Genomic DNA, 27,791 nt, shown 5'->3' with positions numbered 1-27,791 from the left:
CAATCTTGACACATTCACCGGTCTCATGTAGTCCATTCAGAAAGGATCCATGACCCACTTTTAGACCATGACCCACCAGCTGGGAACCACTGGTTTACATGATTGCACATTGACATACATAATTTGCATGTATTATTGCTAAGCGACTGAGTTACTGACTCATTTGGTTGGTGGATTTGTTTTGACTCATCGTTTTGTGTTTTGCAGCCACTCTCACTCTCCTGGCTCCATGGCAGCAGCAGTGCGAGGCAGCGAGTGGTCATGTGGACGCTGCACCTTCTTAAATGCCGGCGCAGCACCTCGCTGTTCTATCTGTGAGGCGCCGCGCCAGAAACCTGACCTTAACCAGATCCTGCGGCTGAGCAGCAACGAGGAGCACCGCTGGGCGTGTCCCCGCTGTACGCTCAACAACCCGCAGGGATCTGGAGCCTGCTCTGTCTGTGGCTTCGGACCGTCACCCGCCACTCACACGCCCCCTACGACCACCATAGCTGCCACTGCCAACGGCCTCCCGCCTGCTCCAACAGAACCCCCAACACCCATTGTCACCCCCACGGTTCTGCTTGAGCCTCATGGACAGCATCCAGCGAAGGAGGAAGCGCTGCGGCGGTCTGAGAGCAATGGAGAAGTGTGCGGCCTGGATGGGCACCACTCGGGTTGGGCTTGCCCTCGCTGCACACTTCATAACACACCCGTGGCACTGTCATGCTCCGCCTGTGGTGGGCCAAGGAAACTGTCTTTGCCTAAAATCCCCCCTGAGGCGCTGGTGGTGCCGGAGGTGCGCACACCTGTGCTGGGTTTTCCTGTGAACACAGCGGGGGCTGCCCCACTACTTATAGACCTAACTGATGACTCTCCCCCAGCTCCTCCCTGTGACCCCCAAGAACCTCCCCATGTCTCCTCACAGTCCCTTTCCTCCCCTTTTACGTCTTTTTCCTCACTCCAAAATAACCCGGTGCCCCGCAGCAGGAGAGAGGTGCCCCCTCCTGGGCGCCCACCAAACCCAGGCACCAACACTCCCAGCCCCACCTCCCCTTCAGCTGCCAGTGTGCCACCCCAGCCAGGCCCACAGCGGCCAGCCAAGCCCAAACATGCCCAACCCCAGGAACCTTCATACCCCAGCAAGCGCCTCAGTATATTAGAGGAAGAAGATCCTCACCCACTGAACCCTCACCTCCCTGTTGCTTCCTCAGCCCCCTCCACCTGGAAGTGCCCGAGCTGCTCTTTGCCCAACCCGGGTGGCTCATCAAAGTGCGAGGCCTGCCGCTCTTCACGGGCTGGTGCTGACCTCATTGACCTGGTAGGCTGTGAGACGGTACGATTTACCCCGGCCAGCCCCTCCAGCCCGGACTTTAGCACCTGGGCCTGCTCCAAGTGCACGCTGCGCAACCCTACAGGGGCACCCAAGTGCTCAGCCTGCGGTTCCTCTAAGCTGCACGGCTTTCAGGAGCAGCAGGTGCCTCTCCCCCGCTGCTGTACACACTGTGGCTCTGCATCATGCTCCTGCACACCTTCCTCATCCTCCTCGGGTCATAAAACACGTAAACAGGCCCGGGGCTACCCTCCCTCCTCTTCTGCTATTGCCTCCTCTAGTTCCTCCTCCTCCTCCACCACCTCAGCCAGCCTTCAGGAGAAGGTCGCACAGTGGAGCTGCCCAGCATGTACTCTGCTCAATGACATCAAGGCCAAGAACTGTGCAGCATGCCACACACCGCAGCAGTACCTCACCCTTCGCAAGGTGGTGAAGCCTCTGAAGAGGAGAGAGAGCATGCATGTAGAGGCCCGTCGACGAAATGATGAGGGCGAGGCCAAGGAGCTTTGGGAAAACATAGTCAGCTTCTGCAGAGAGGTAAGAAAGAAATATATTCAATTTATTTGTTGTAGCTGGGAAAATACATGCTCCCCTGAATGTTTAGGATAATAACCACCGAGGTGATATTTCGCGCTACATGCTCTTCATCAGACAAGTGAACAGTACAGACACACACCTTTAAATGCTGCTACACTAAATCACCTGACAGGTCATCTGGTACCCAGTAGGCTCCCATTCATAAATAGATCAAAACAAATACATCAATAGATAATAATTTAACAAAATAAGATATGACAAGAAAACAAGAAAAAAAGATGGAGCAAAGTGTGTATATACACATATACAGATAAATATAAATATCTACATACACATAGCCACAGTGTACAGAACTACCATCATCAAACATCCATTTATCACATTAAATTACATCTTAAGTCAATCAGAATAACTTGAATATCATGTGAAAAAATATCAATTTATCACATTAAATGTCATCTAAAGTCAAGCAAAACAATTTGAATATAATGTAGAGCATGTGTAGGCCACATAAAAAAGACATGCTGTGTGCATTACCTAGAGTCAATCAGAAAACATTGTAAGTTTTCATTTACAGGTAACTGATAATGGGTTATTTGTTGTCTATCAACAATAAGCCAATCTTTTGTTACCATTTTTCTCTTTATATCTTTACATTTCAGTGAGTTTTTTTTTTTTTACTCCTCTTAGTAGTCTTCTGATTTGGATGTGCAATGCGTCACAGGGTGCACATTGCCTTTCAGTGCACAGTTCCCTCATTGTAATTCCTCTTTTTGTTATGTCTCTGGCATTGTTCCCACTCCCTCAATCTCTCTAATTTCAGAGAAATGCTAATAGGCTTTGTCATTGCCTCTGTTTGCACTTGCTTCGTTAGCTGAGTTTTAAAGGGCCAGCGGGCGAATCTTGGCCACTTAAATGAGCTGCAGACACAGAGTCTCATCGTGTGTACTCAGACTATAACCTGCCCTCAGTCACTCAGAAGTCACTTCACTAACTTCTGATTCAGTATTTCAAAAGTCTGTTTCAGAAGTCTAACTCTTGTATCAGGAGGCTCTAATGAGCCAACTTTTATTGTTTGTTCTGATTATTATTTTTTTTTTAAATGCTGACAGCCAAGTTTGAGTCAGACTGCAGAACATCTTATGACCCAGACACACTGAACAGACATCAAAGAACGAGTGGCAACAAAGGCCAACTGTTGCATTGCTAATGTCTCGGCCAAAAGTTGTAACTAAACACACCGAAAAGACTACAGCTGGCGGCCAACAAGCACATAAGTCCTGCACCTACTTGAGAGAAATGAACTCTACATCAGCAGGTGGCACTAGTATGTATTCATCATTCAAAAAGGGAAACGGTAAGATGGTAGTTAGTAGGCCTGGGTGTGTCTGTTTTTTCATACCTTCCTGGAATTTCACCGGGGTATACAGTATATGGCAGCAAAGGGCCGAGGCCAGAATCGAACCCACAACCACTGCGGCGAGGACGCAGCCTCTATACATGGGGCACCCACTCTATCCACTGAGCTACAAGGAGCCCCGTTGGAATTTCTAAATACCCTGTAATACCGTAATATTGATATATCGCTCATGCGTATTAGTTGGCTAGTTAGCACATTAACAACACAACCTGATGTTGAAAGAACAAATAATATTTACTGCTCGCCAGCAAACAAAATCATAAACAAATGGTTAAACTCAATGGCTTAAAAAAAATCTTCCTATACCTCGTGTACCAACTTTGTTTTCTATGTAGTCTGAATCACCAGATGTTGACTAAGCCTACCATTCACTGGCTGTCTCTCACACAGATTTATCGAAAACGACTCGTTTTTAAACCTGTTCATAACCTTTGCTGAGTGATGCTAACAGTTCACATTGTCTATGTGTTTGTCTCCCCTGACACTATTTTGCAAGGGCACAGTTGTTGCATCATGGGCTTAGCACCGCCCACGACGATTGTGAGTTGTTTGGAGAAACACAAACAATCCAGAGCATTTTTCCCCGACAGCAGAATGGTAATATGGTTCTGGCTGTGCGAGAGTAGTTTCGATCCCATGCCCCTCCAGTCGTTTGTTTGCTAACCTTACTTCTTTCTTTTTTATGAACTGAGCTTAACTGACAATCAGATTGATTTTCCACACTGATGGGCTCGCGCTCCCATGCCTATTTAACATGCGAAATTAGCCGAAAAACAACAGACAAAGGTGTCAGGCATTCATTTATGGCCGACCCTTACTGTATAATAGCAGCCCTGTCTGTGATAGAGAAAAACAAGTTTTTTAGCATTCTGAATGAAATTTTTCATTCATTTTAACATTTATTTAAATGAACTGACTTTATATACTTTATACAAAAATACAAATGATATAGATATAAGAGGATCCACAAAAAAAGAGAGGTCAAGTCAAGTCAAACCAAATAAGATGAACTTAACTAAAATAAAAGGAAAAAAAACACCCAACTTAAAAGGCAGCCACACAGAATCCACCCCAGCACCTCAATTGCTTTTAGACATACATACAGTACATATGCATACAGAATACAATACATATAATGGTCCCATAGTACCATCCCCCATAAAAACTATATAATAAAAATGTTCCTTTTATCCTCAATGTCGCTGCATCATTTTTGCCACATAATTAAAAGATCAGAACTGCGGTTCTCGTTAACATACTCCTTTCATATTCCATTTTTATCAGTACACACCCTCAAAGAAGATTTCCATTAAGCTGCATAAATGTCAGATGGCAAAAAGTTAATCAAGTGGGGGTTTTTTTCTTAAGGGGAAAAAACTTAATTATGCGCTTGTAATTATGTTCTTTTCTGTTGTCATAACAGCCTAAAATAATGACGCATCTTACTCGCTCCAGCACCTCAACATTTAATGTTCAAAAGGTCGAGAAGACTCTGAGATCAATTCATGTCATTCATGAGCCCTGATTGGGTGATTCACAGCTGTTTGGAGCCACCGAGATGTCTTCCATAGCAACTATAGTTGAGATGTGACAACCTTTTATGTTGCTTCTTTGCATCTTGCAGCTTCACCTTCTCTGCAATACTGAACCTTTGATAGGACTGTATTATGTTGTCATGGATATGCTACTCAGAGCTGTCAAAGTGGTTCATTTTAGTCCATTTAAGATGAATGCTAATGAGACAAACCTGATTGGACGTGACGAAAAAATGTGGGCATCGCAGAATCCAGAGCAGCTCAGATTCAGGTCATTTCTTCGGCTTCTATTCTCTGAATTTATTTGGTTGTCTCATGCGTGCCCACTTACTACACCGGCACGGCACCTATCATGCCATGTTTACAATAGCATGAAGTGTGCTTCAGAATGCATTATTAATGGCTCCTTTGAAAGTCACAGGGCTCACTGCTGCGAGCGTGGGAGGGAAGTTGGCTCGGTAGGAAGGAAGGATATCAGAGATTCCCTCATCCCCACCTTCCCCTCCTCGTCTTCCAATTTAAGATCGACATTTAAGAGAGTCTTTCTTTTAATCATCCTTCCTTTTCTCCTACAAATATTTTAGGCCCCGCTCGCTCTTGCTCTGCCCCTCTGCGCTCTTCAAAGTACTTTCCCCTCTTCATCTCTTTTTTATTCCGTCTCCCTCCATCACATCTATCCCCACATGCTCATCCTGTTTTTTTTTCCTCACTCTCTGCTAATATCTCAAAATATGCTTTCCCCTTGCCACCCACCGCACCCCCTCCACCCCCATCCCACCCTCTCCACACGACTGCACTCAATTCTCCCGTGTAGCAGTCGATGTGAGGCTCTGTGTGTGTGCGTGTGTGTGTGTGTGTGTGTGTGTGCTAAGGTGAACACAGGGGCTGGCCTATTTTTAGCAGCAGAGCCAAAGAGGAGAGGAGCAGAAATGATCCACTTCCCTATAGTGAGCGTAATCGCTAACAGCATCAACTGCTGCAGCCTGGTTTTAGGGGTCATGGAGATGAACGGGGGGGAGAATTGGTGAGCAAGAGGAGTCGGTCTTTCTAATCCATCACTGTCGCGGTTTTAACACTTGGCAAGTGCCAAAACACCAGTCGTGAAAATTTAATGGTGATTAAAGCTTTTGGTTTACCCTGTTACAAGGCGTGTGGGCAGTCGGAGCACACAAAGAAAGTTTCAGTTTACATTTTTTATTTTTTTGCCTCAGATCTTTCTTGACCTGTTGGATTATAGCAATGTTGCTGTTGAAATATACCGTTACCGGAGAGTTTGACACAGTGCAGCAATCAATAAAGACAAAACAAGAGCTGGAGTCACAGTAAAAGAAATATTATTCTGTCCTCACCTCAGTGCCGTTTGTTTCTTATGCCTCCTTGCCTTTCTACTCTCCTTGATTGGTTTTGAGAGCGAGAGGTGCGTGCGCTCAGTGCCAGTGCCCCGGAGCGTGTCCGCTTACTCACTGTGCCAGACGAGTAAACGCTACTAATAGCCGTCAGCGCCGCTTGTGAACTGTAAAACCCAGCATGGCTGGAGCTGGTTCCTCTGTTCCCTGTCCATGTCACCCTCTGGGGGAGCAACAAAAAGATGCTTCATGGCAACAGATTGACTTTGATTTGTTTTATTTCCTCTCTTTAGACCATTCGTTATCCTACTTGTTGCTTGAATTTTTGCCATATTTGCCCCACCAGGATTTTATCTAGGGGATTTTTGGATGTTGAATTGTTAAGTTGCAACTGCCTGCAGTCAGTGACAGATTTTCACCGCTTGTGACAGGAATCGTTCGTACCAGGCTGTTCTGGGACGCTTTTGTTTTTGGGTTTAATATGCGTGGCTCTTTGAAATCGAGCTCTATAGTTCCTTGTCACCGCATTTTCATAGATCAATAGGTTGTCTGTGGCGTGTAGATATCCAGCTACAAGCTTACTATCCTCAAAAAAGCCCTCTTATGCCTGCCAGGTCTGTGTAGTCTGGAAGATGGCAGGAAGGCAGCAGGTTTGCTTAGCTCAGCACTGAATTGGCTGATTGCGGTCTAGTTTGCATGCTGGCGTGTGCCCAGTGATAGAATCAGAGACAGCAACACAGGTTCACTCGATGAGGACAGTCAGCTAGACTTACGCCTGCAGACGTCATGACACAGCAACCTAAACAGGAAAATGCTTTAATGTATTTGCATGTTACCCTTACACAATCCAAACCTAAAATAGTTTGACTTTGGTACTCATGTTATATCTTATTTCATACAGGCATTTTCCATCTTACATACTCTGCTTTATATTTTTTAACTGTTGATATATTTTATGTCAAGGGAGGATCTGCCTGTTTGACTGCTTAGTACGTTTGCAGAATATGTAGGCGACAGGACATCATACTGGTATTATGGTTTCTGTTTGTAGTCCATATGTGGTCCCTTTGTTGTCTGAGTGGTAATGACCAATCATGTTTGAGTGGCAGGTAAAGAGTCAGTGTGGAGAGGCGGAGCGCATTGGCCAAAATGCAATCTCAGAACCTATCAGCTATAGTCTGATGATTTGTTAACTTAATATTAGCTTTTGATAGTTTTTTATTTATCTGCAATCATATGTAGATATCTCTTTATAGAGCCCAGACAAAGTTATAAGTCTTGACTCTGATATCTGCTGGCTACACTGGATCAGCCTGAAATATTATTATTTCGTTGTTTTTTCCAAAAAGCCTTATTTATAACAAGGTTAAACAACAATTGTCATACATACATATAAGCCAGGGGGATCAAAAACTCCATTTATAATAAGTCTTTTTAGAGTCCAAAGTAAATGTACTTGCTTTAAAATATGTAGTCTTTGTAGTTTTTTTGTTCTTCACATCTTCAATTAACTTACCATAATGTTTGAGTTCACAATAAGCCAATTAAAGTGGTGTTTGGGGTTAAAACATTTCGATTTGTGGATGTGAAATTTACCAAGAACGATCACAAGCTATATTGCTATCCATCCCATAGACCATAAAACAGGGCTTTCCAAAACATTAATCATGCGTAGCAGGCTGCCACCAAAAACAGATTTTTTGAGCTGGACTGTTGATAAAGAGCGCTGTTGGAGTACGTTTCGCTCAGGTACACTATAAATAAATAAAGGGATCTATAGATTGGTTATCCACCCCTTGAGTGACAAACTGCTACGAGGAAAAAAGAAGTAATGGAAACCCCGCTTGCTGCGCTGCCTGCAGACTCACAAAAGCATCAGACTTTAGCGTGAATGACATGATTATATGATAATGTTTTTTTAAAGCTTGGATTCAAAAGAAAAACAAGAAAAAAAACATTATATTGGGCAGCATGTGTGCTGCAGATGTGAACAGGCTAACTGCAGCATCATCTTTTCCTTATGGGCAGACTGCTGCAGCAGACCATTTTGCTGATTATCATGTCTTTTAAATGACTGAATCATCTCCTCAAATCTGTTTACAATATGAGAGGTGAGTGCACCAGGATGCTAAGTACCTTATTGGCATGCTAACTTGTTATTGTAGCTACATATAACTATCTCATAGGCTTTTAATTGATCCTTTCCCATATGATGATGTTTGTTTGTTTGATATTTTAGATTTTAAAAAAAGCAGTATAAATATATTGCTGTGGATGTTTATACCAGTTGAGTCTTGCTTATGAACTGTACCGACTGTGTTCCGAGTTACATTAGTCAGAAGCTCAGTCTCTGTATGTGTCCGGGGCCTCTCCACCTCTGTGGTTAATCCACATCGCCCCCTAAGCCCATACAATAAAAGCCAGCACAAGGGTCACACATAAGCCAGTGAGCTTCAGATTCAGAAAGCTACATGGAGACCTCAGATGGCTGGGGTGGTGAGGCGGCGTTGAAGTGATTCTGTGGTAGCCGACGCTGCTTCGAGACTACAGAATTGGTTTTTCGGGATGCCAACTAATCAATTCGTTTCACTGTGAGCCCCCATTGGGGTGCCCACATTACATCCCATCCCTGCCTCACAACATGACTGGCTGAGCCCACTTCTGACACCGCAAATAAGAAACCAGATAGGGCTGCGTGTGTGAGTGTTGGCCCTCTCAGGTTTGTGTACACAAGAGTTTTAGATGGGCAGATAGTGTGTCAGATTGGGTGTCTTGATCTGTTCATGTATCCTTGTAGTGCAGCTCCTGTGTAAAATAGAGAGGCAGCTACATTTTCGGAGTGTTAAAATCCAGTGTGTCATTTAAAATGCTTGACGCTCTGCAGGGAACATGTCAGAAAGTGAAGCGTTTGAAATGTTGAAATTAGCATATGTGTCCTGCATACTGGCTGCTACACGGCGCCACATTTGGCCTCATGCTGTGCAGATGTGTGATGGCACACTAACAGTGGAAGTAATTCCTCATGCCATATGACTAATTATGGAAGGCAGTGGTTTGTCCTTGTTTCACCCAGAATCCAGGGCTCATGTGGTCGTCTGTAGTGTGTCCTGTATTAATCATCATCCACCTGAAAAAATATCACATCAGAAATGCAGGGAAGAGATTAACAGTTAGTCCTCAAAGCTCGAAGTGTCCTTCAGGCTTGCATTATACGTTTGAAAGCTTGATTTTTAAGTTCTCTAATCAACCCCTTTTGGGCATGATTTAAAAATGGGTTTTCTGGTTTTTAAATAAGATGTTTTTTCCTAGCAAGTGTCTAACTGTTATTGGATCTATTTTTAAATGGAATTCAGTATTTGAACAAGTTCAGTAATCAAACCCTTTTGTCTTCCTTTCGCTTTTCCTCTTCACCCTCCTCTCTCTTTTCTTCGTCCCTGTTCAGAACACAGTGAACTTTGTGGATGATAGTTTCCCACCGGGACCTCGCTCCGTGGGCTTCCCTGAGGGTGACAGCGTCCAGCAGCGAATCAAAAAGTGGCTCCGCCCCCATGAGATCAACTGCAGCAACTTCAAAGACCGAGGCGTCAAGTGGTCTGTCTTCCGCACGCCGCGGCCCTCTGACATCCTGCAGGGCCTGCTCGGAAACTGCTGGTGAGCCGTCAGAACCACACGGGGACGCTAATCAGTTCTAGATAACTTGGAACAATCTAGAGACAGACCATTCATTTACAAAAAGACTTTGAAAAAGTAAACCCTGATTAATGACTTTAAGGTCCAGTGAGTAGGATTTAGGGGGATATATTGGCAGAAATGGAATATAATATTCATAACTGTGTTTTCATTAGTTCATAATAACTTGAAACTGGGGTGGGCGCTATATCGAATATACTAAATTTCTGTGGCTTGTTCCACATTGGAAGTATAAAATGACTATATTGTCAACATCAAGTATAAGCTTAATAATTTCTTTAAGTTACAGACTCAAAACTTATTTCAGCGTTTCAGTTCTCTCTCTCCTATAGCTATCACAGACACACATATAAAAAGAAAGACTCACAAACGTAAAACGATGCACACACTCCTCTGCCCATCCAGATTACTTTATCCCAATGTGTGAGCAGGTGAGTTTTGTGTTTTTATATCTGCAAGTCTTTATAAAACTACTGTTTATTTGCATTTTCTAACTTTGGCACACCAGTGTGACTTGCAAATGCTATTAATATATTAACTAGAGAGCTGTGAGTGTTTTTCCTCCTCAAGCTGAATAAATCTGGCTCTAGTTAAGGCCATTCACGTTTTCTCCTCGGCCACTGTAGTTCTCCTACATGCTTTACACACAAGAGAAGTTTCGTCTCTGCAATCTCACTAGTAGTTATCACTAAATCCTACACACTGGACCTTTTACCTAGGACAAACAAGAATACCTAAAGCCAAACAGGAAATTTTTTATTCTGTTAAGTCCCAGCCAAAGGGCAGAGGGATACAAAACACACAACAGATAATGTTGCATATCTGTGTGATTCTTGTCTAAGTCTTCTTAAGATGAGCACTGCAGCCTGAAGCTAGCAGAGAGAGAAGGAGACAGTGACAGAGAGACAGCGAGACAGTAAGTTAGGAAGCAGAAAGCAAGAAACTGAAAAATTGGGAGCCAGAGAAATAAATAAGAAAGAAGGCGAGCATTAAATGAAAGAGGGAGCTTGGCGACAGATGTACTGATACACCTGACAGGGAGATTATTCACGGGAATGTGAGTCTGGACACATGCTTTATCTCCCTGCCCTTGTTCTATGCGTCCTTTGGAGTGTGTTGTGTGTATATATATATATATGTGTGTGTGTGTGTTACCTTCCACCAGCTTCCTCCACATATATACACACACACACACACACACACACACAACAAAGAACAGTCACAAAGTTGTCCCAGTACAACTTTTCGCTTCATCACCAAGCACACACAGCTTATCAAAAATAACCCTCCCCAGAGCCGAATCCTCTCACTCGCGACAGGATGTAACCCTAATTCGTCTCTCTAACTCACTCTCTCTCACTCATATACACACACACACACACACACACACACACACACACACACACACACTCTTGTCCTAATAAACCAACAAACAGCCCAGCTCCCCTCAGCCAGCCAATGACAGCAGAAGAAAGGAGTGCCAGTCACCCTTGTCCTTGAGTATGAGCTGACATTAGAGTCACATTATGACACGGCTAATTGGATTTCCATTTGATTCTTTGCAGCTGATTGGTTTTTCATCAGCGGCTGAATGGGCTGATCGGCCTCGCTGAGCTGCCACATGAACAGATGGGATACAGCTTTAATAACACACATTTCCAACCAACACAAAGAGTTAGAGTCTTTGACACACAATGACGGCTGGACTGAGAGGGTTTTACTCTAATCTGTAGATATAATGACAGTAGCACTACCAGTTGCAAAAGTAGCTAGGCGGTTTGGTAAAATTTCATGTCATTAAAGAAGTATTTCGCTGCTGGAAAGATGGTCTGTTCATAAAACCAGGCTGTCTGCAGTAGGAAAGCGCCAATACTTTTGAAATTGGTGTTACATGACTGGAAAAAAAGGGCTATGGCATTTCTTTTTGTTCAAGAAGTAGAAAACGTACAATTCCCATAATACACTGTGCCGCACTAGACCAATAAACATAATGCTTGGCAGTTTCAACAAAGGAAACAAAAAGGCTGCCTACTGGTAACAAATGATCTGGAATTATAGTTAAAAAGCACAAATTCTATTATTACAGCCAAACAGTACACTAAAACATGCTTCTGAAGACATTTAAGGCACGAAATAGGCACTTAAGTACCAGAATCTAAGTTTATATTTGATGAGCACTGCTTAGTTATACTGTTTGATCTCCATTTTTTTCAGGCTCCATTTTTACAATACAGTATCGTGCCTAATTCCTGTGCACAAATTACAGCCAAACAATGCACTAAAATATGTTTATGAAGACATTTTAGGTGAGAAAAAGGCACCACAGTAACAGAATATAGGTTTATGTGTTTGTATTTGGTCACTTGTGCATAATTTATTTTTTATTTATAGTACACAAATAAAAGCAATTGTACCAGAGTTAGCTAGCAGCTAATTTGCCACTGCCTGTCCATGGGCATGGAAACACAAAAACAAACACACAGAACAGCAAGTAGCCTACACTACATAACACAGCACAATACATATAAGTCCATAAATATAAACATTTCACCATATAAAACAAGACAATACATAATAGATAATTGATGTTAACATTGCATCAAGTAAAACAACACAATACATACAAGTCTAACAGTATTAAATCAATATCACAGACAGTATAAAATTCAGTAATATGTGATGACACTTTTGCACAGATTTCAACCATAACTTTTCAAATAGTTGTACTGCTTGATCTCAGTATTGCCATTCTCCATACAGAGACAATACAGGAAACAGTATGGTGCCCACTTCCTGTTCACAAATTGTCTTATTACAGCCAAACAGTTTACTAAAATGTGTTTCATAAGGTATTTTAGGCAAGAAATATGCAATACAGTATCAGAATCATGTTATACATTGGATCAGCGCTGCCTGATTTTACTGTTTTATTGTCTGATTGCTGGTAAGATGGAGGGAAGGTTACCACAGTTCATTTACACAGACTACCCACATTGTTTTGATACAATGGTGGTTGAAAATTGGTGAAGTATCCCTTTAAAAAAGGGGGTCAGTATACTTAAAAATCAGCAGTGAGTCACAGAGAGAGAAATGTTTTTAGCTCATTGTCCCAACACCTCAACTGTTTGTAGCTATTTCATTATTATTGTATGATCTCCTTCCACACTTTCTGCTGAACTAATGTTCACTTTAAAATATATCCCTTTTAAGTCGGATCCTCGTGTCCCCAGCCGTGTTTCTCTTCTGTGAGGAATTAGCATTTTCTGATATATCCGGAGTTTTGATTAACTAATTTCTCTAGCAAGCTAATTAGAGGAGGCGAGCCAGTTTGTCTTTGCTGCAGGGTGAATTAACAGTAATGGGGAGGTAACCAGAAGGCATAGAGGCTTGATTCATCAAATGTGATTGATTTTCAATGAGGGGAAATTATGCTGGGGAAGAAACTGCAAGAGGTACCTTTTTTGGAAAAGGATGTTTTAATTCGTCATTTAGTCTCATGGCTGCTTGTCAGTCTCTTTCTTTTTGTTCTTTTCTCTGTCAGTCAGTCGACATTCCTCATCCCCGCCTGTCTTTTCAACTAAAGCGGACATCCATTCAGCCGTCCACCTGTTCCTCACAATCAACTGATCATTCATGTCTTTTTATCTCCATTTGTTTCACTGCTTAATTCAAATTGTCTTTTGCGCTTTGTTTCAGCCACATCCTCTCATTCACGCATCTGTCCTTCCTGATTTCATTTTCCGATTCATTGAGTTTTATCCTTCTCCAGGTTCCTGAGTGCGCTGGCGGTGCTTGCGGAGCGTCCAGAGTTGGTGGAGAGGGTGATGATTACTAGGACAATCTGCCCAGAGGGGGCCTATCAGGTTCGGTTGTGTAAAGACGGGACGTGGACCACGGTACTTGTGGATGATATGTTGCCCTGCGACGACTACGGCTACCTCCTCTTCTCCCAGGTCAGAAAAAGGAGAGGGATATGTGGGAAAACCTGGAGGGAGAGAAGTAACGAATGAGAAAATAGATATCTTTAAGATTTTTGGTGAACAAGATACACTATTAATGTGAGTTAGAAATAAACATGTTTGACTCATAAAATGTTTTTCTCTTTCAGGTCATAGAGGTTAGAGATGATAGTAGGACAGGGCAATATTGTATCCATATCCTGATTGGAGGCTAGATTTCTAGACTAGATTTCATGTTAGATTTTGGATATTATAAAATCGTAAGTGTTGTGTTCTCCTAAAGAAATGAGCTCAGCAGACGTGTGTAACCCACTCCTAGTCTTCACTTGAGTTTAGAGGCTCAAGGCTAAAATAGCCACTGCTAGCAAAACACACCCAAATCTGTGACCACACTGTTGATAGATGAGTTGCATTGTGGGCAATGTAGCCATCTGACCTTGACAAGGAAGAAGAATGCATAGAATAGGGTTGTGCCTTATCATACAATGATACCTGTATCATTTTTTTAATATGATAAGAAAAATTGATATCATCATTGTGGCAATATTTTGACTTGGTGACATGATGGCATCATTAGTTTTATTTTGTTGTAATATTGGTAATTTATATGAAATCTGAATCTGATTATGAGTTACTCTTGTTGTTTACAAACTAAAGAACTTTTTTGATGATTTTTGTACAGTTTATACTGAATATTTGAAGGCGAAATACATTAATGCTGACATATACAATTATAAAACGTATTTGTGTTAAACTTGTATGTTCTTGAAATTGAAAGTAGAGTATTGTCATTATTTTTGTCATATAGTCAAAAATATTGCAAACCTACCCTGAACTATTGTGATATTATTTTATGTCTACTATATCTACCACTACTACATTGCCCACCCCTAGCATGGAATAAGAAAGATAATATCTCTGATTCTCTGAACCTTTTTTAAAGATATCAGGAAGGAACAGAAAGTTTGACACACAGTATGTTGGACATACGTTCTCTCTGATTTATCAGTTAGCTGGGATTCCATAAGCTCCTTTGTGCTAGTTCAGAGTCATATTTTCCTTGTTGATGGAGTTGCAACAGTGTAAAATTAACTTCTTAACATAAGTTCAAGCTAATTCATTATCTTGCCTTTTATCACAAGCAGGTCTCAAAGGACCCCACAGAGGAGGATTGTAACTAATTAAACAACAAATTACAGGACAAATGAAGGACTGCATTATGCAACAAATAAAATACAGGGAAACAAATTAAGGCTCACACATGCTCGAGAGATGTGCTGTAAAAACTATCAGACCATATCGTCAAAGAAGACAAGGAAATGAAAATGTAACAGAAGAAACACTGGGGAGGACAGAGTGAACTCCTTCATCATGATACCTAAACACATCAGAAATGCCAGGACAGAATGTTAAGATAAGGAAGATGATGAGAAATTATCACACATTTCACCTTTTTCTCAGGCTCTGCTCAGAGACTGTTTTGAGTCACAGCCAACGGGTTCACAGCCAACGCCTTTAAACAAGCCCCACAGCAAACACTGCAACATCCTGTTAAAAGTGAGCTCTACTTGTGACTGAGATATGACTAAATATTTCCTCCCTCTCTTTCCCATCACTCCAGGCCCAGAGGAAGCAGCTATGGGTGGCGCTGATTGAAAAGGCCCTGGCCAAACTCCATGGCTCCTACTTTGCCCTGCAGGCAGGGCGCGCCATCGAGGGTCTGGCCACGCTGACGGGGGCTCCCTGCGACTCCCTGATGCTCCAGGTCAGCTCCACCAACCCTCGGGAGGAACCCATCGATACGGACCTCATCTGGGCCAAGATGCTCAGCTCCAAGGAGGCTGGGTGAGAGAAGGAGTGAAGGGGAATTTTGGTTGAATTTAGGGCGTGAAGGAACATTTTTCTGCTTTTCACTTCCTTGTATGACTATAATTCTCCACTGTGTCCTTTTAAATAACACGTGTACATACATCCACTGTCATGGAATTTCACCATCACCTTTTCAATGCCTGGAAAAGTCATGGAAATCGTAAAAATCATGGAATTTTTTTTTTATTAAAATGAATTGTTACCGTAATCTACTGGAGCCAGTTGTTCAGAAGTAATGTGATCGAATTTCGGCTATTGGATTGGATCGAATGTGCTGGTCTAAACAAATAAAGAAAAAAAAAATTCTAAAAAAAGGATTAGATCATATAATCTTGGTTTTGAGCTGGATCAAACTGTCAGTATGTGTTGGTCAAAACCTTGTAGTAGGATTGGGTTACCTTTGATACAAATAATCAGGAGAACGTGGATTCAGTAACAAAATGTACAAAAAACGTTTTAAATTGGTCAGATATACACATCCTTTTAGATTTGCACTTGATTTGTTTAAAGTCATGGAAAAGTTTTGAAATGTTGTCCATGAAAATTGTGGGAACCCTGACATATATAAGAGACTGTATAGAGACTATATTTTACAGTACAGAGACATGGACATCTCCATAAGAAAAACATTTTCTAATCACAACTACAAATACAAAGGTTTTACAAAGCAACAAAGGTGCTGAATGCAAATTAGCAGCATATGTCAGGAATAAAAGAGGTCTGCTAATCAGCACTTTGATATGTGAGCTTTCAAAACAACATGAGACAACTCGCAGAACTCCAAAGGGGCCAAATCATCTGTGGCCAAACTCCAGGTCCATCTGTCAGAAAACCTGTGGTATTATTCAATATATCAAAGAAGAACAGCCTGGGAAATAGTGACAACATTAGGATAGTTTACTGAACAGACACAAGCTGCATCAGCAGGGAAGGAGCAGCAGTCAGAAATTGAAAACAGATTAACAAGGATACAACTGATATTTGTTTTGTTTTGTTGTGTTTGTGTTGTCTCTAACTCTGTGTCCTCATGCCAAAAAGGAGATCTAATTTCATGGCTCTCCTGGTTAGATAAAAATTAGATAATAATAATAATTAACATGATTAGCGATGTAAAGTTGGAAATAGTTTTTTGTGGTCTTTGTAAACTTTGTATCCTGATGATAGTTAGTGAATCCTATGTCTTACACTATTTTGTCCATATCTATCAGCTTTCTAATGGGTGCATCTTGTGGAGGAGGCAACATGAAGGTGGACGATGTTGTTTACGAGTCACTCGGTCTGCGGCCTCGACATGCCTATTCCATCCTGGATGTACGAGATGTTCAGGGTTACAGGTATGTACAAATGGAAAGTGTTAACCTGCTTGTCTTTCTGTGAGTTCCAGGGTTCCTGTGGTCAGCTCCCACAGTGCATTTTGGCAAAATAGATCCTGTTCATAGCTTAAAATTCTGTTGTGTGTTCTGTTAAGTGGTGTTGAGAAACATGATAATACAATCAATCTGCTGCCTAAATTAATTCCCTCTTAAATTCTGTGATGATTTTGCCTGAATTCAGTATCTATGAGACTGTGTTGTGTTCACAACTGCAATGTTGAAGTACTTTTAATTCGCTCTAACTCTGATTCGTGCCTTTGACTGGCTTCTCTTTAGCAACTCCAGCCAAGGCTCATGGGTATTGTAGTATTTAGAAGGCTTGCTGTGCTAAAATGATTGAAAAAAAAAATTCTCAGAAACAACATTTAGATAATTAATACTGATGGGCATAACATAAACCTGTTGGATTACAACATTATCCAGGAGAGTCATGTGTTTCGTTGTTAACTCCGATTAAAGATATCAGAAAGAGAAGAGTTTGAAATGGGAACACAGAATGAGAAAAAGTTATTTGCAGCTCTATAGCCCTTTTTACACAGATAATGCTATATAGGGCCACTATAAGTTCCTTTTTTATGCCTCATTTGTATTTTTACACATAACCAAGCAAAAGCGGCATTATTCTGTGCCAGTGTGTGATTTAGACTGCCTGACAGCATCACAGAATCAAAAGAGGCATGATATGTAACGCAACATTGTTCGCTTCTAATGTGACATAAAGCATATGTGTTGGCAGCTCTTTCTAAAGCTCTTTCTGAGTTAGCAGCTAACTATGCTATCTCCAGAGACAGTGCTAAACAATGGCAACAGAGATAAAGGTGTTAACCACAAAGGACGCCATTACTCCATTATATCTTTACATAGCAAATAATGGTTTGCTGCTATATTGATGCTCTGAATGTTGGCACAATGAACCTTTAAAGATTTTGTTTACTCATTAAAAAAGCATATTCATAAATAAGCACCCTGGCTTTAGTGGTGATTGAACAGATGCACGCTCTGTGAAGGTACTCCTTGAATGATTCATGGGTAAACGGGATAGAGGCATGATGCCAATAGAGAACAGGTGCACACCATTGCAGTTTGATCACTTTGATCAGCATTGTGAGTCCACACAATGGAGGCTTCCTCTGTCCTACCTGTGAGAGGAGGCAGAGAGTAGCTGTAAATCCCAGATGTAATTTGCTCAAGAGCCCCACACAACCACTTTAATTTACTGCCATAAAGCAATCTGAGTGGAAGATTGGGTCACAGCGCTTGATCTAAAATGAGTTGGAGTCCTCCTGCTAGGAGCTGGAGGAGATGAAAAGCAGCTTGGAAACAGCGATTCACCTGCACTTTTTTTTGGAAAGTGGGGACTCTCCAATATGGGTTTCCATTATACCTCCCAAGTTTCTCACTGTAGGGAGGAGGCAGTAAAATGAAATGGGTTGTTAAAAAGTAGGCAATGATCCATGAGAGGAGCAATATGAGTCTGCAGAGATGGGGGAGTGCGTTGACTGAAAGCTGTTGTCGCTCTGACTGGATCCTGCTTTTGGCTCTCCCTCTCTGTTCATCATCTGCCTGCCTAACTGTCACTCTCTGGCCGTGCTTCAGGTTGCTGCGGCTGCGTAACCCGTGGGGTCGCTTCTCGTGGAATGGCAGCTGGTCGGATGAGTGGACAGACTGGCCGCAGCACCTGCGTCATGAGCTGATGGCTCACGGCAGCAGTGAGGGCGTCTTCTGGATGGAGTACAGCGACTTTATAAAGTAAGAATTCATTTTTACGTTGAGATTTTGTTTCCTTTTTGTGGCAATTGTGTACATCTAATCTGTTTGAATTCTTTTTTTTTTTAATTAAGATAATAGTGGTCTTATTTCACCAGGACAGATGCAAAACAATTACATCACAACATCTTTTATCCACACGCTCCTCATTTGTAGACGGCTGTCATCTCATAAAGTAACTGAATATTTCAGACCATTTGCTCATTCACTCATTGAACTTTCTCCCCCCTAGTGGCCACCTGGAGGCATAGCTGCACCCTAAAGTCAACACTGAACCGTAATATTTTGTCAGCATCTTCAATGATAAGTTATCAAAACTTGTGATTTGTTTTTCTGCGCTGCGCTTTTCAGAGGTGACCTCACAGTCAGTCGCCGTGCCCACATGATGAATGCACATATTTCTCTCCTGCTAATTAATTTGAGCCATGTTGGCTGGGGCTGGTACACTGCTTGTGTTCATTCCAAACACACGCCACTGTTAGAAATGTAAAATGCATGACTTCCTGTGAGGATTTATCCCAGGAAAGATCGACCCAGCACCAGCTGTTTAAAGCAGCAAATGCCAAAGCTTTTGTTATCCGAATGCAGGTGAAACTAAAAAGTTCAGACCTCTGCCAGGTGTGTCTAAGGGCATGTAGGTGGGGAACAGGAAGTGTGACCAGCGTGTAAGCCTGACTGTAATGGAATGAAAGGAAGGCAATATGCATGTTACATTATCAGTGTGTAAGTGTAGACAGACTGCATGGAGACATACAAAGGACACTGTCAAGTTATTTTAAATTGTGTGCAGATTCCTCACTTGGAAGAGACTGATCCATCTACCCAGAGTTTTTAACTGGATTCTACTCAGTGACCAAACAGCTTTTCATTTTCATTTTTCAGTTAATTTCACAGTTCAGTTAGCAGACAGTTTCATTAGTTCCTTCTCTTTACTAGTCTTTCAGTTATTAGCTGGTAGTAGGTAGATAGGTGTTGGTGGCTTTAGCAGAGATATTGGGTGAAAAACCTTTTGATAAGAAAAAAAAAAAAAAAATATATATATATATATATTGTGTGCTGCTGTGAATAATTATAAATACAAAACAAATTTGTAAATATTAAAAAAAATCCAGATTACACCAATGCCTTTTAAATAGATTTTTTTCCCACATTAAATAAAGTTTGGATAAATGTATTATCTAACAACTTCACATCAGGTAATGTATGAATTTAATATATATTTTTTAATATATGTAAATTGTCTCACTTTAAGAGTATCTATTTAAATTTCTATTAAATTATGCAATTACTTTTAAACAACCTTCATCATGAATGCATAAAAATTAATCAGTCAGGCTATATCTAGTATGGAATTCATTTGCAGATGCTCCAGTTAAAAATGAGACCAAACTTCTTTATGGATGTCAGTTTTTGAGCCGCAACAAAGGCCAAAATGTTGCCAGCAACAAACAAGCTACGTATTGGCTTGTTTTTAGCCTTGCTGACTGTAGGAAATGTCTTTTTCTATGTGACTTTGTTGATCATTTGGAGCCCTTACTGGCTGCGTAAGAGGAGTGAGGAGTTAGCAGTCAATGAGGGCATAAAACAGAGCTGTCAATAAAACTGTTATATAAAAAAAAAATGTGCACAAAAATATTAGGCTGATAGGTCCAGTGGTTTGTGAAGTTAGCTGCGGACAGACAGATACACACTCAACTGAGTGCTTGATCCTCCTCAGGCTTACACTCGGAGGGACCTGTAAAGGTGGGTGCATGTAATGTGCATGTGCTAAAGGTGGTGGATAGTTTAGTAAATGCCTGCTTTTTTGGATTTTTCCGGACCATCTGGTATTGACACCAAACTGACTGGCAGCATTTTTATTATTTTTAGTACATTGTGTTTGTGCATCATCTAACGGGTCCCACACCATGGTGTTATTATGGAGTTGTGTGGTTTTTTGTTGTTGTTGGGGTTTTTTTTGCTTTGGTTGCCAGGGATTTGGCAGGCAGAGGCTTAGACTTGTTACGGCTCTCAGTGTGTTTTGTCGTATTAGATTAATCCTGTCATTCAATCACACAGCATCAAGGAGAGACTGTTTTTCCTGCTCTTCTTCTGTGTGTTTTTATGCATGACCGTTTCATTGGCTAGCAACCTTGGTGAGGTCAGCAAATAATGTTGCCTGTAACAGTTTGATTGAAAAGTAATCTAAAACACAAAAGGGAGACATTGTCTTGGACTGTCCAAAAACATAATCCACTGAGCCATTATGTCCAAAAAAAAATAATAATAATACACAATACATGAATGAAAACAGAACTGAATTACAGCCAAGAAAAATCTAACAAAGTTTGAGGAGCATAAACATTTCAGTAAGTGTTTATTTTTTAAAAAACAACCTGATTTTACACTCCTGAAAGGCTACCCTCAGACCAGACCACACTTACTAAGAAAAGGTTCTGCTTACTGTCAGCAAAACATCTGATCAATGGACGTTGTCTCAAGGTCCACCAGGTTAGTAGGTTTGCTTAAAGATAAATGATGTGTGCATCGGACTCTTATTCATTCCCTCATGTCTAACAAAATAAGAGTTGCCATAAGTCTAGGGGGATCAATGTTGCTGTCCTCCTGAACAACTCCAACCTAAAAAATGTGTGCGGCCTAGACCAGAATCCTATCCGTCTTCTGACTGTTTATTGTTTTTTTTCTGACAGGCAAATAATCTCTCAGCTTTGCACTGTATGGCAAATCTACAGCATGTGCCTGCCTCAAACTTTCCAGTGTGGAAAAAGTGGTCACCTGGTTGGACATCCGTATAACGACTCAAAAAAAAGCTGATGTTGACTGTTAATAACATTTCCGAAAGATTATTTCACAAACAGCAACCCAGCACTAAGAAACAAAAGGTTTCAACAGTAGACATATTTTTCTCCAGAGATCAAAACCTACAGTAAAACTTCAGCCTGCGTGCTTTTTCTTCCTCTTTCTCTTCTTCCCGATTGTCAAGAAGACAAAAGAAAGATGTAAGACAGTTGTCAGAGCGAGGTTAGGAAGTGATGAAACAGTGGAAAACAGACTGAAAGTGAGGAAGAGAATGTCTCTCGGGGGCTCCGTCTTTGAAGGAGGAGGTCTGATATGTTAGCGAGGTAAATGGTGTTTGCACGGCAGCACCCTCGGAGGCTATGCTAATGTTAAAGAGCTGCCTGTGATGCATGCAAACAGACTTAGCTCATGACAGGCAGAGAGCAGCTGGTCAAATAGTTGGTGTCTCAGAAGAATGGGGTCCTTATGCAGGATTTTTCTGATGAGGCTATATATATATATATACACTAAAGAAAGCTCTATCCTCTCATCCGTTTCCTCCTACAGGTACTTTGACTCAGTAGACATCTGTAAGATCCACTCAGACTGGCAGGAGGTGAGGCTGCAGGGCTGCTTCCCCAGCAAGGCTAGTGGGCCGGTCACCGTCACAGCGCTCACTGTGCTGGAGAGGACGGCGCTGGAGTTTGCTCTCTTCCAGGAGGGAAGCAGGTAAGTAGGACAGTCCCTCTCCTTGACTTGACTTATTTTTTATACCTCTGTGTTGGCAATAGCCGTGACCAGAGGCATGATGTTTTCAGGTTGTCCATTTGTCCGACCATTCTTGTGAACACGAGAACACCTTGAAGATATTTCTTCAAATGTGGAACAAATGGGCAGTTGGACTTAAGGATAAGCTGAAAAGTATTTGTTCGTCAGTGGTCAAAGGCAACGTGACCATGTCCGTCTCATTCTCGTGAATATGATATTTCAAGAACTCCTTGAGGGAATTTCTTCTAATGTGGCATAAATGTTCACTTGGACTCAAGGATGAACTGAGTAGATTTTGGTGGTCAAAGTTCATTGTGACCTTGCAGTTCGATATGTGTGAAGCATCCATGGTTTAGAATATTTCGTTTTTTTGAAGCAACATCCATATCCTTTTTAAAGCATCGTCAGCTGTCATGGCTGCATTTAACTCTGGACAGACATGTAAACTGCACTCAGTTTGAGACTTAATTCAAAATGTAGCCATCAAAAACAAAACCAAGTCATGCCTTTTGTGACCAGTAGACAAGCTTAGCAAAGGTCTGGGAACAACTGAGTCACCACCATTATCTGGCAGATGTGCTCCCGAGAATCGGCGGCCTGGGAGCCGAACAGTTTTTGCCAGTGGATTTATGAATCCCACACACTGGACCTTAAAATTAAATTTCAGAAAATCATAGACCTTATAAGTCATTGAATAGTCTTAAATGAATGAATGAATTGAATTTGTGAGGTCTTAATTACCTTAAACGTATTATCTCATTTAATTGATACATCTTCAATTTCTTTTTATGGAAATGAGTCGAGCTCTTCTGCGTGAAGTCCGCATTTCTAATGTTACAAAAATTTAAAACTATCACTGAACCTAATGCTGTTTTTTTACTTTGTACCTGTAATCACTGTAATAACCATATCCCTTCATAAAACCTACATCTGCACAGGACAGCAAACATATAAACTACTTGCCTTCATACTTACCTGAGATGCTTGAATAAGAAAAAGATGATTTGTCCAAAAATTTGACTTAAATTTGTTTAAAACTTATGAAAATGTCTTAAAAATAATTAAATGTAAGTTTCTGATACCAGTAGACAACCTGTTCTTGTTTCCTTCTGCTATTGTTTGCATTAAACCTTTCATCTCCTCCACAGGCGTTCAGACACAGCTGACAGCCACCTACTGGACCTGTGCATAATGGTGTTTCGTGCCTCCTTCGGGAACGGCAACAAGCTGACTCTTGGCCGCCTGTTGGCCCATAGCAAGCGGGCGGTGAAGAAGTTTGTTGGCTGTGATGTCATGCTGGAACCGGGGGAGTACGCTGTTGTTTGCTGCGCCTTCAACCACTGGCAGATGAATGTCAGCGGGGCGGGAGGGCCACCTACGCCAAGTAGGTGTACACATGCAAAATGCACAAGCAATGCTTTGGTTGCTTTATTTTTGCTTATTCCATGTGTGTAACCCTGTTGTATCTCTGTCGTGCAGTCTCCAGTCCGACCAGCGGAGCAGCAAGGCGGCCCAGCCAAGACTTCCCTGGCTACATCCTCGCCATCTACAGCTCCAGACAGGTGATGGTGGAGCAGGTGGAGGCGACGGCCACCACGCTGGCCGACGCCATCATCCTCCTCACGGAAAACAAAGGCGAAAGACATGAGGTGAGACACATGTACACACGCTCAGCTAAGAACAAGAGACTAAGCACACGTGTCTCTGTTGCTCCGTCTCTCTGTCTCACACCTACACACACACAGACACTGTTTGAGTATAATGCTTGTGAAGCCGGAGAACACTTGCAACTCCGTAAGCCACTTTGAGATAGCACTTTAGATTTCTGTAGCGTAGCCCCAAATCCTATTCTGCCTTTACACATGTGAGTATGTGTGCATTATCTCTCTCTCACACACACACACACACACACACACACACACACACGCACACACACATACACACAGCCACTCACACCCAAGGAAGCAAATTATTCTGGCTCTCCTGAACAGCGCTTTCCTGAAAGTGCTGTCACATTGGCTGGTATTTTAGAGGATGACAGAGCTTTTTAAACACTTGAGATCATCTTTGTTAAATCATTCAGCTCTTCAGGAATTCACTGCTCACAGTAGGTGGGCCAAGCACCCGAGAGTGCATGACAGCCACTACACCAACAGTAGTGATTTAACAATAAGGTTAAAAAATAAAGATATTTTGAGAGGGGATATTAATATGTAATCCCAGCTGTCCTGAGGTGTGTAACAATAGATTTTTGTATTATGTGTTGCTCAAAGATATATTTTAGGTGCAGTGTGGGAATACTGGATGCTGTTACTGGGCCTTTGGACAGCAGCTAGAGTAGTTTGGCTGAACTTGTATTCTCTTTGTTACAATTACAGGCCCCAAAAGAGAGATCAGCAGCCACTGCCTGAGAGATGACAGTCATCTCGCGCTCAGGGAGAGTTGTTATCGTGAATGCGGTCTTTAAAGCATTTTAACAATATAGCAATGCACTTTTCCAATACAGCTACGTACGTAACAGAGAGCAGATTATTTCTTCAGCAATGTAAAACATGAGTTTGCACCAACATTTTAAAGTCATACCAGCTGAAATGTAGCTATCTCTCTGCTGATAAATACATATGTTGTTGTGTAGACTGGTGTAAGGTTGACATTTTTTCGTTCTTTAATATCTTTCAATTATTATCTAAAAGATAAGCTCTGTGGCAAACAAACTTTTAGGATAATTACACATTTTGTTCAACATAGGGCTGGCACAATATCAGATTTTCACTACACAATTATTATGGCCGAATGATACAATAACACATTTTTTTGTGGTATCTATAGAAAATAAAATACATTTAAAAAATCCAGCATCAATACCGGTGTATTTCAACACTCAGAGTTTAGCTCGATAATCTGCACACCACTTTTTTTGATTTCTGAGACTTAAATGCATTTGCCAGAATTAAAAAGTAGTAGTTGCATGACTGAAGTGTCAGCACCGCAATGAGGCTAAAACGGTGTTTTGTAGTCTAATTTAGCCACTTTTTTTAGAAGCTGCCTTTTTTAAGTTGTGTAAAAGCTTCATTATTCAGGATTGTGATATTTACTTCCCAAATTTCATGTTGTAGAACCTGGGTCTTCAACAGGGGGTCCTCAGAGTAATTGTAGGGGGGCTACCAAATTGTGATTGATAACTTCATTTAGGTTTAAATTTATTTATGTATTTATTATCAGTTTGTTCATTCATTCATTTCTTTATTTATTTATTTTCCAAAAATTGAAATATGTCTTAAAATACACATTAACATGAACTCAACATATAACAAGTAACGAGAAATCAGCCTATTTGTAAAAGAAAAGAAAAAAATCAATTAAAGTCCACAACATTAATGACAGGCTAACTGTTGCAGTCATGTTAACTCCACTTTGAGATGAGGGAACCGGAGGTGCTAATCTGCTATCTCACTTTCGGGTTTTAAGACTCATTCCTGCATCACTTCATTAGGCAAAAAAACCCTCTTCTGCTCACATTCCTGTGTGTTTCTATGTTTCCTCTCAGGGCCGCGAGGGCATGACGTGCTACTACCTGACCCACGGCTGGGCGGGGCTTATCGTAGTGGTGGAGAACCGCCACCCAAAATACTACCTCCACGTCTCCTGTGACTGCACTGACAGCTTCAATGTGGTGTCCACACGCGGCAGCCTCAAGACCATCGACAGCGTACCACCTCTGCACAGGTACACACACACACCTCTCTCCCGTCCTCACGTACACACTGCTCTGCAGGTCTTTTTTTTTTTTTTTATCAGGTTATATTTCACCTTGGAAGAGGCTGAATGGATTGCAAGTGAGGAGATTAAATGCTTTGGGAACATTTGGTACAGGTGCAGCAAACATCCACCCATTTAGACGATTATATCTGTACGCACATACACACTTATATAAACGGCAGTGATCCCAGAGGATTAGCGCTCCGTATTTCTTAATAATCTACCTTAGGCTGGTCTCAGCACAGTTATAACTGCCTCTGTTTTGTGTTGGTCCCCGTTGTTCTCTGCCCATTAAAGCCAAAGATTTAAAGGGCTGAAAATATTGTACGCTCATGCACACCTGAGAATTGCAGAACAGCGGAGCCGTTCACACATCATTAGGTTTATCTGAATTTAGCTTCTTTGGACATCTACTGTACGAATGTTTCAGTCGCACAGACACATTACAGTGAACATTAATGTAAATTTACGACCTTATCGCCTCGAAGTTATGTCCCACTTAATGGGAAACTGTAAAAAGTCACCATGCATAAGGGCAATGTCTTTTAATGCCATTTTCTCTCATCTAACAAGAACATTATGTCAGCTCACTTGATAAAAACACTCTGCTAAAATAGCACAGTCTTATTTTCTGATGTTCTTACTCACTTACTATTATACAACCAGTTCATATTCAGAAGTGCCTAGCAGCCAAGCAGTCATACTCAGGACTCTCACTGGGGTGTACTCAGATAATCTCAAGACTGTGGAAGTGTGAAAAACACAGTCTAAGGAAGCTAGTTTTTATTTCTCTTGCGTTACTTCATTTGTTCTCAAAGTATCAGAAAAACAAGCGACTCGAGGGTGCTGACTAAGCAACTTGTCTTCCTACAATCACAGCTTTAACTTTGCTGACTGGCATATAAACAGTTCCAAGATCAGTGTCATACTTTTTGTTTTGTGAAAGGAGGGAAGTCTAACTTTTTGGTAGAGCAGGGGATTTATGTCTCGTCTTGAATTTGTGGTTAATTACAGTCGTACATTGTAAGATTTATCATTAAAGACATAAATTAAATGTTTACATCAAAAAGATCTAAGCTGAGGCATATTTGTGTTAAATAATTGAAATCCAGAGCGGGGTAATAAAATGATTAGTGTGCTCTAGTCTATCAGCAGCCACAGTCACCTCTTTATTCAAATTTTAGAGTGGCTGACCATACTTGACCATATTGTGATTTTGATACTATTTCAATGAATGCCACCCTGCTGGCTTTATTTTTACCATTTTGTTATGTTTTGTTAGGATCCGAAGAGAATAACAATAATGCTGGAAGGGTCTTGCATGTCTATTAAATAAAATACAGGATTGATTTATGTATTCATTTATTTATAAGGGACAGTGCATAATGATCAGCATTTTGGTCATGTAAATGTGCCAAGGTTAGCAAATGAGCAAGTTTTAAACTTAAGTCCCATGGCAGATTGTTACAGAGTAGAAGGGTTGCAACTAACTATTGTTTTCATTGCTTATTAATTTCTTGATTATTCAATAAATTGTTTAGTCTATAAAATGTCAGAAAATAGTGAAAAATGACAATTAGTGTTTCCCAGAACCCAAGATGATATCTTCATATGTCTTGTTTCATTCACAATACAAATATGGTCAGTCTACTGTCATAGAGAAGTAAAGAAAACAGAA

The 27,791-nt window shown here is 41.3% G+C and overlaps 1 protein-coding gene across 1 annotated transcript in view; it reads left to right on the top strand.

Moving 5' to 3' along the window:
- Positions 1 to 27,791, top strand: part of capn15 (calpain 15) — a 54,349-nt gene that overhangs the window by 21,807 nt on the left and 4,751 nt on the right. The window contains exons 2-11 of the mRNA XM_042507273.1: positions 208 to 1,849; positions 9,593 to 9,801; positions 13,610 to 13,793; positions 15,421 to 15,644; positions 16,877 to 17,002; positions 18,638 to 18,790; positions 22,154 to 22,315; positions 23,503 to 23,738; positions 23,834 to 24,003; positions 25,902 to 26,080. Of these exons, the coding sequence (XP_042363207.1) occupies positions 230 to 1,849; positions 9,593 to 9,801; positions 13,610 to 13,793; positions 15,421 to 15,644; positions 16,877 to 17,002; positions 18,638 to 18,790; positions 22,154 to 22,315; positions 23,503 to 23,738; positions 23,834 to 24,003; positions 25,902 to 26,080 (3,263 nt within the window). The 5' untranslated portion in view covers positions 208 to 229. The remainder of the gene's footprint in view (positions 1 to 207; positions 1,850 to 9,592; positions 9,802 to 13,609; positions 13,794 to 15,420; positions 15,645 to 16,876; positions 17,003 to 18,637; positions 18,791 to 22,153; positions 22,316 to 23,502; positions 23,739 to 23,833; positions 24,004 to 25,901; positions 26,081 to 27,791) is intronic.

This window comes from Plectropomus leopardus, chromosome 19, assembly GCF_008729295.1.
Source record: "Plectropomus leopardus isolate mb chromosome 19, YSFRI_Pleo_2.0, whole genome shotgun sequence".
NCBI classification, from domain to species: Eukaryota; Metazoa; Chordata; class Actinopteri; order Perciformes; family Serranidae; genus Plectropomus; species Plectropomus leopardus.
This window is presented reverse-complemented; position numbering and strand designations above follow the sequence as displayed.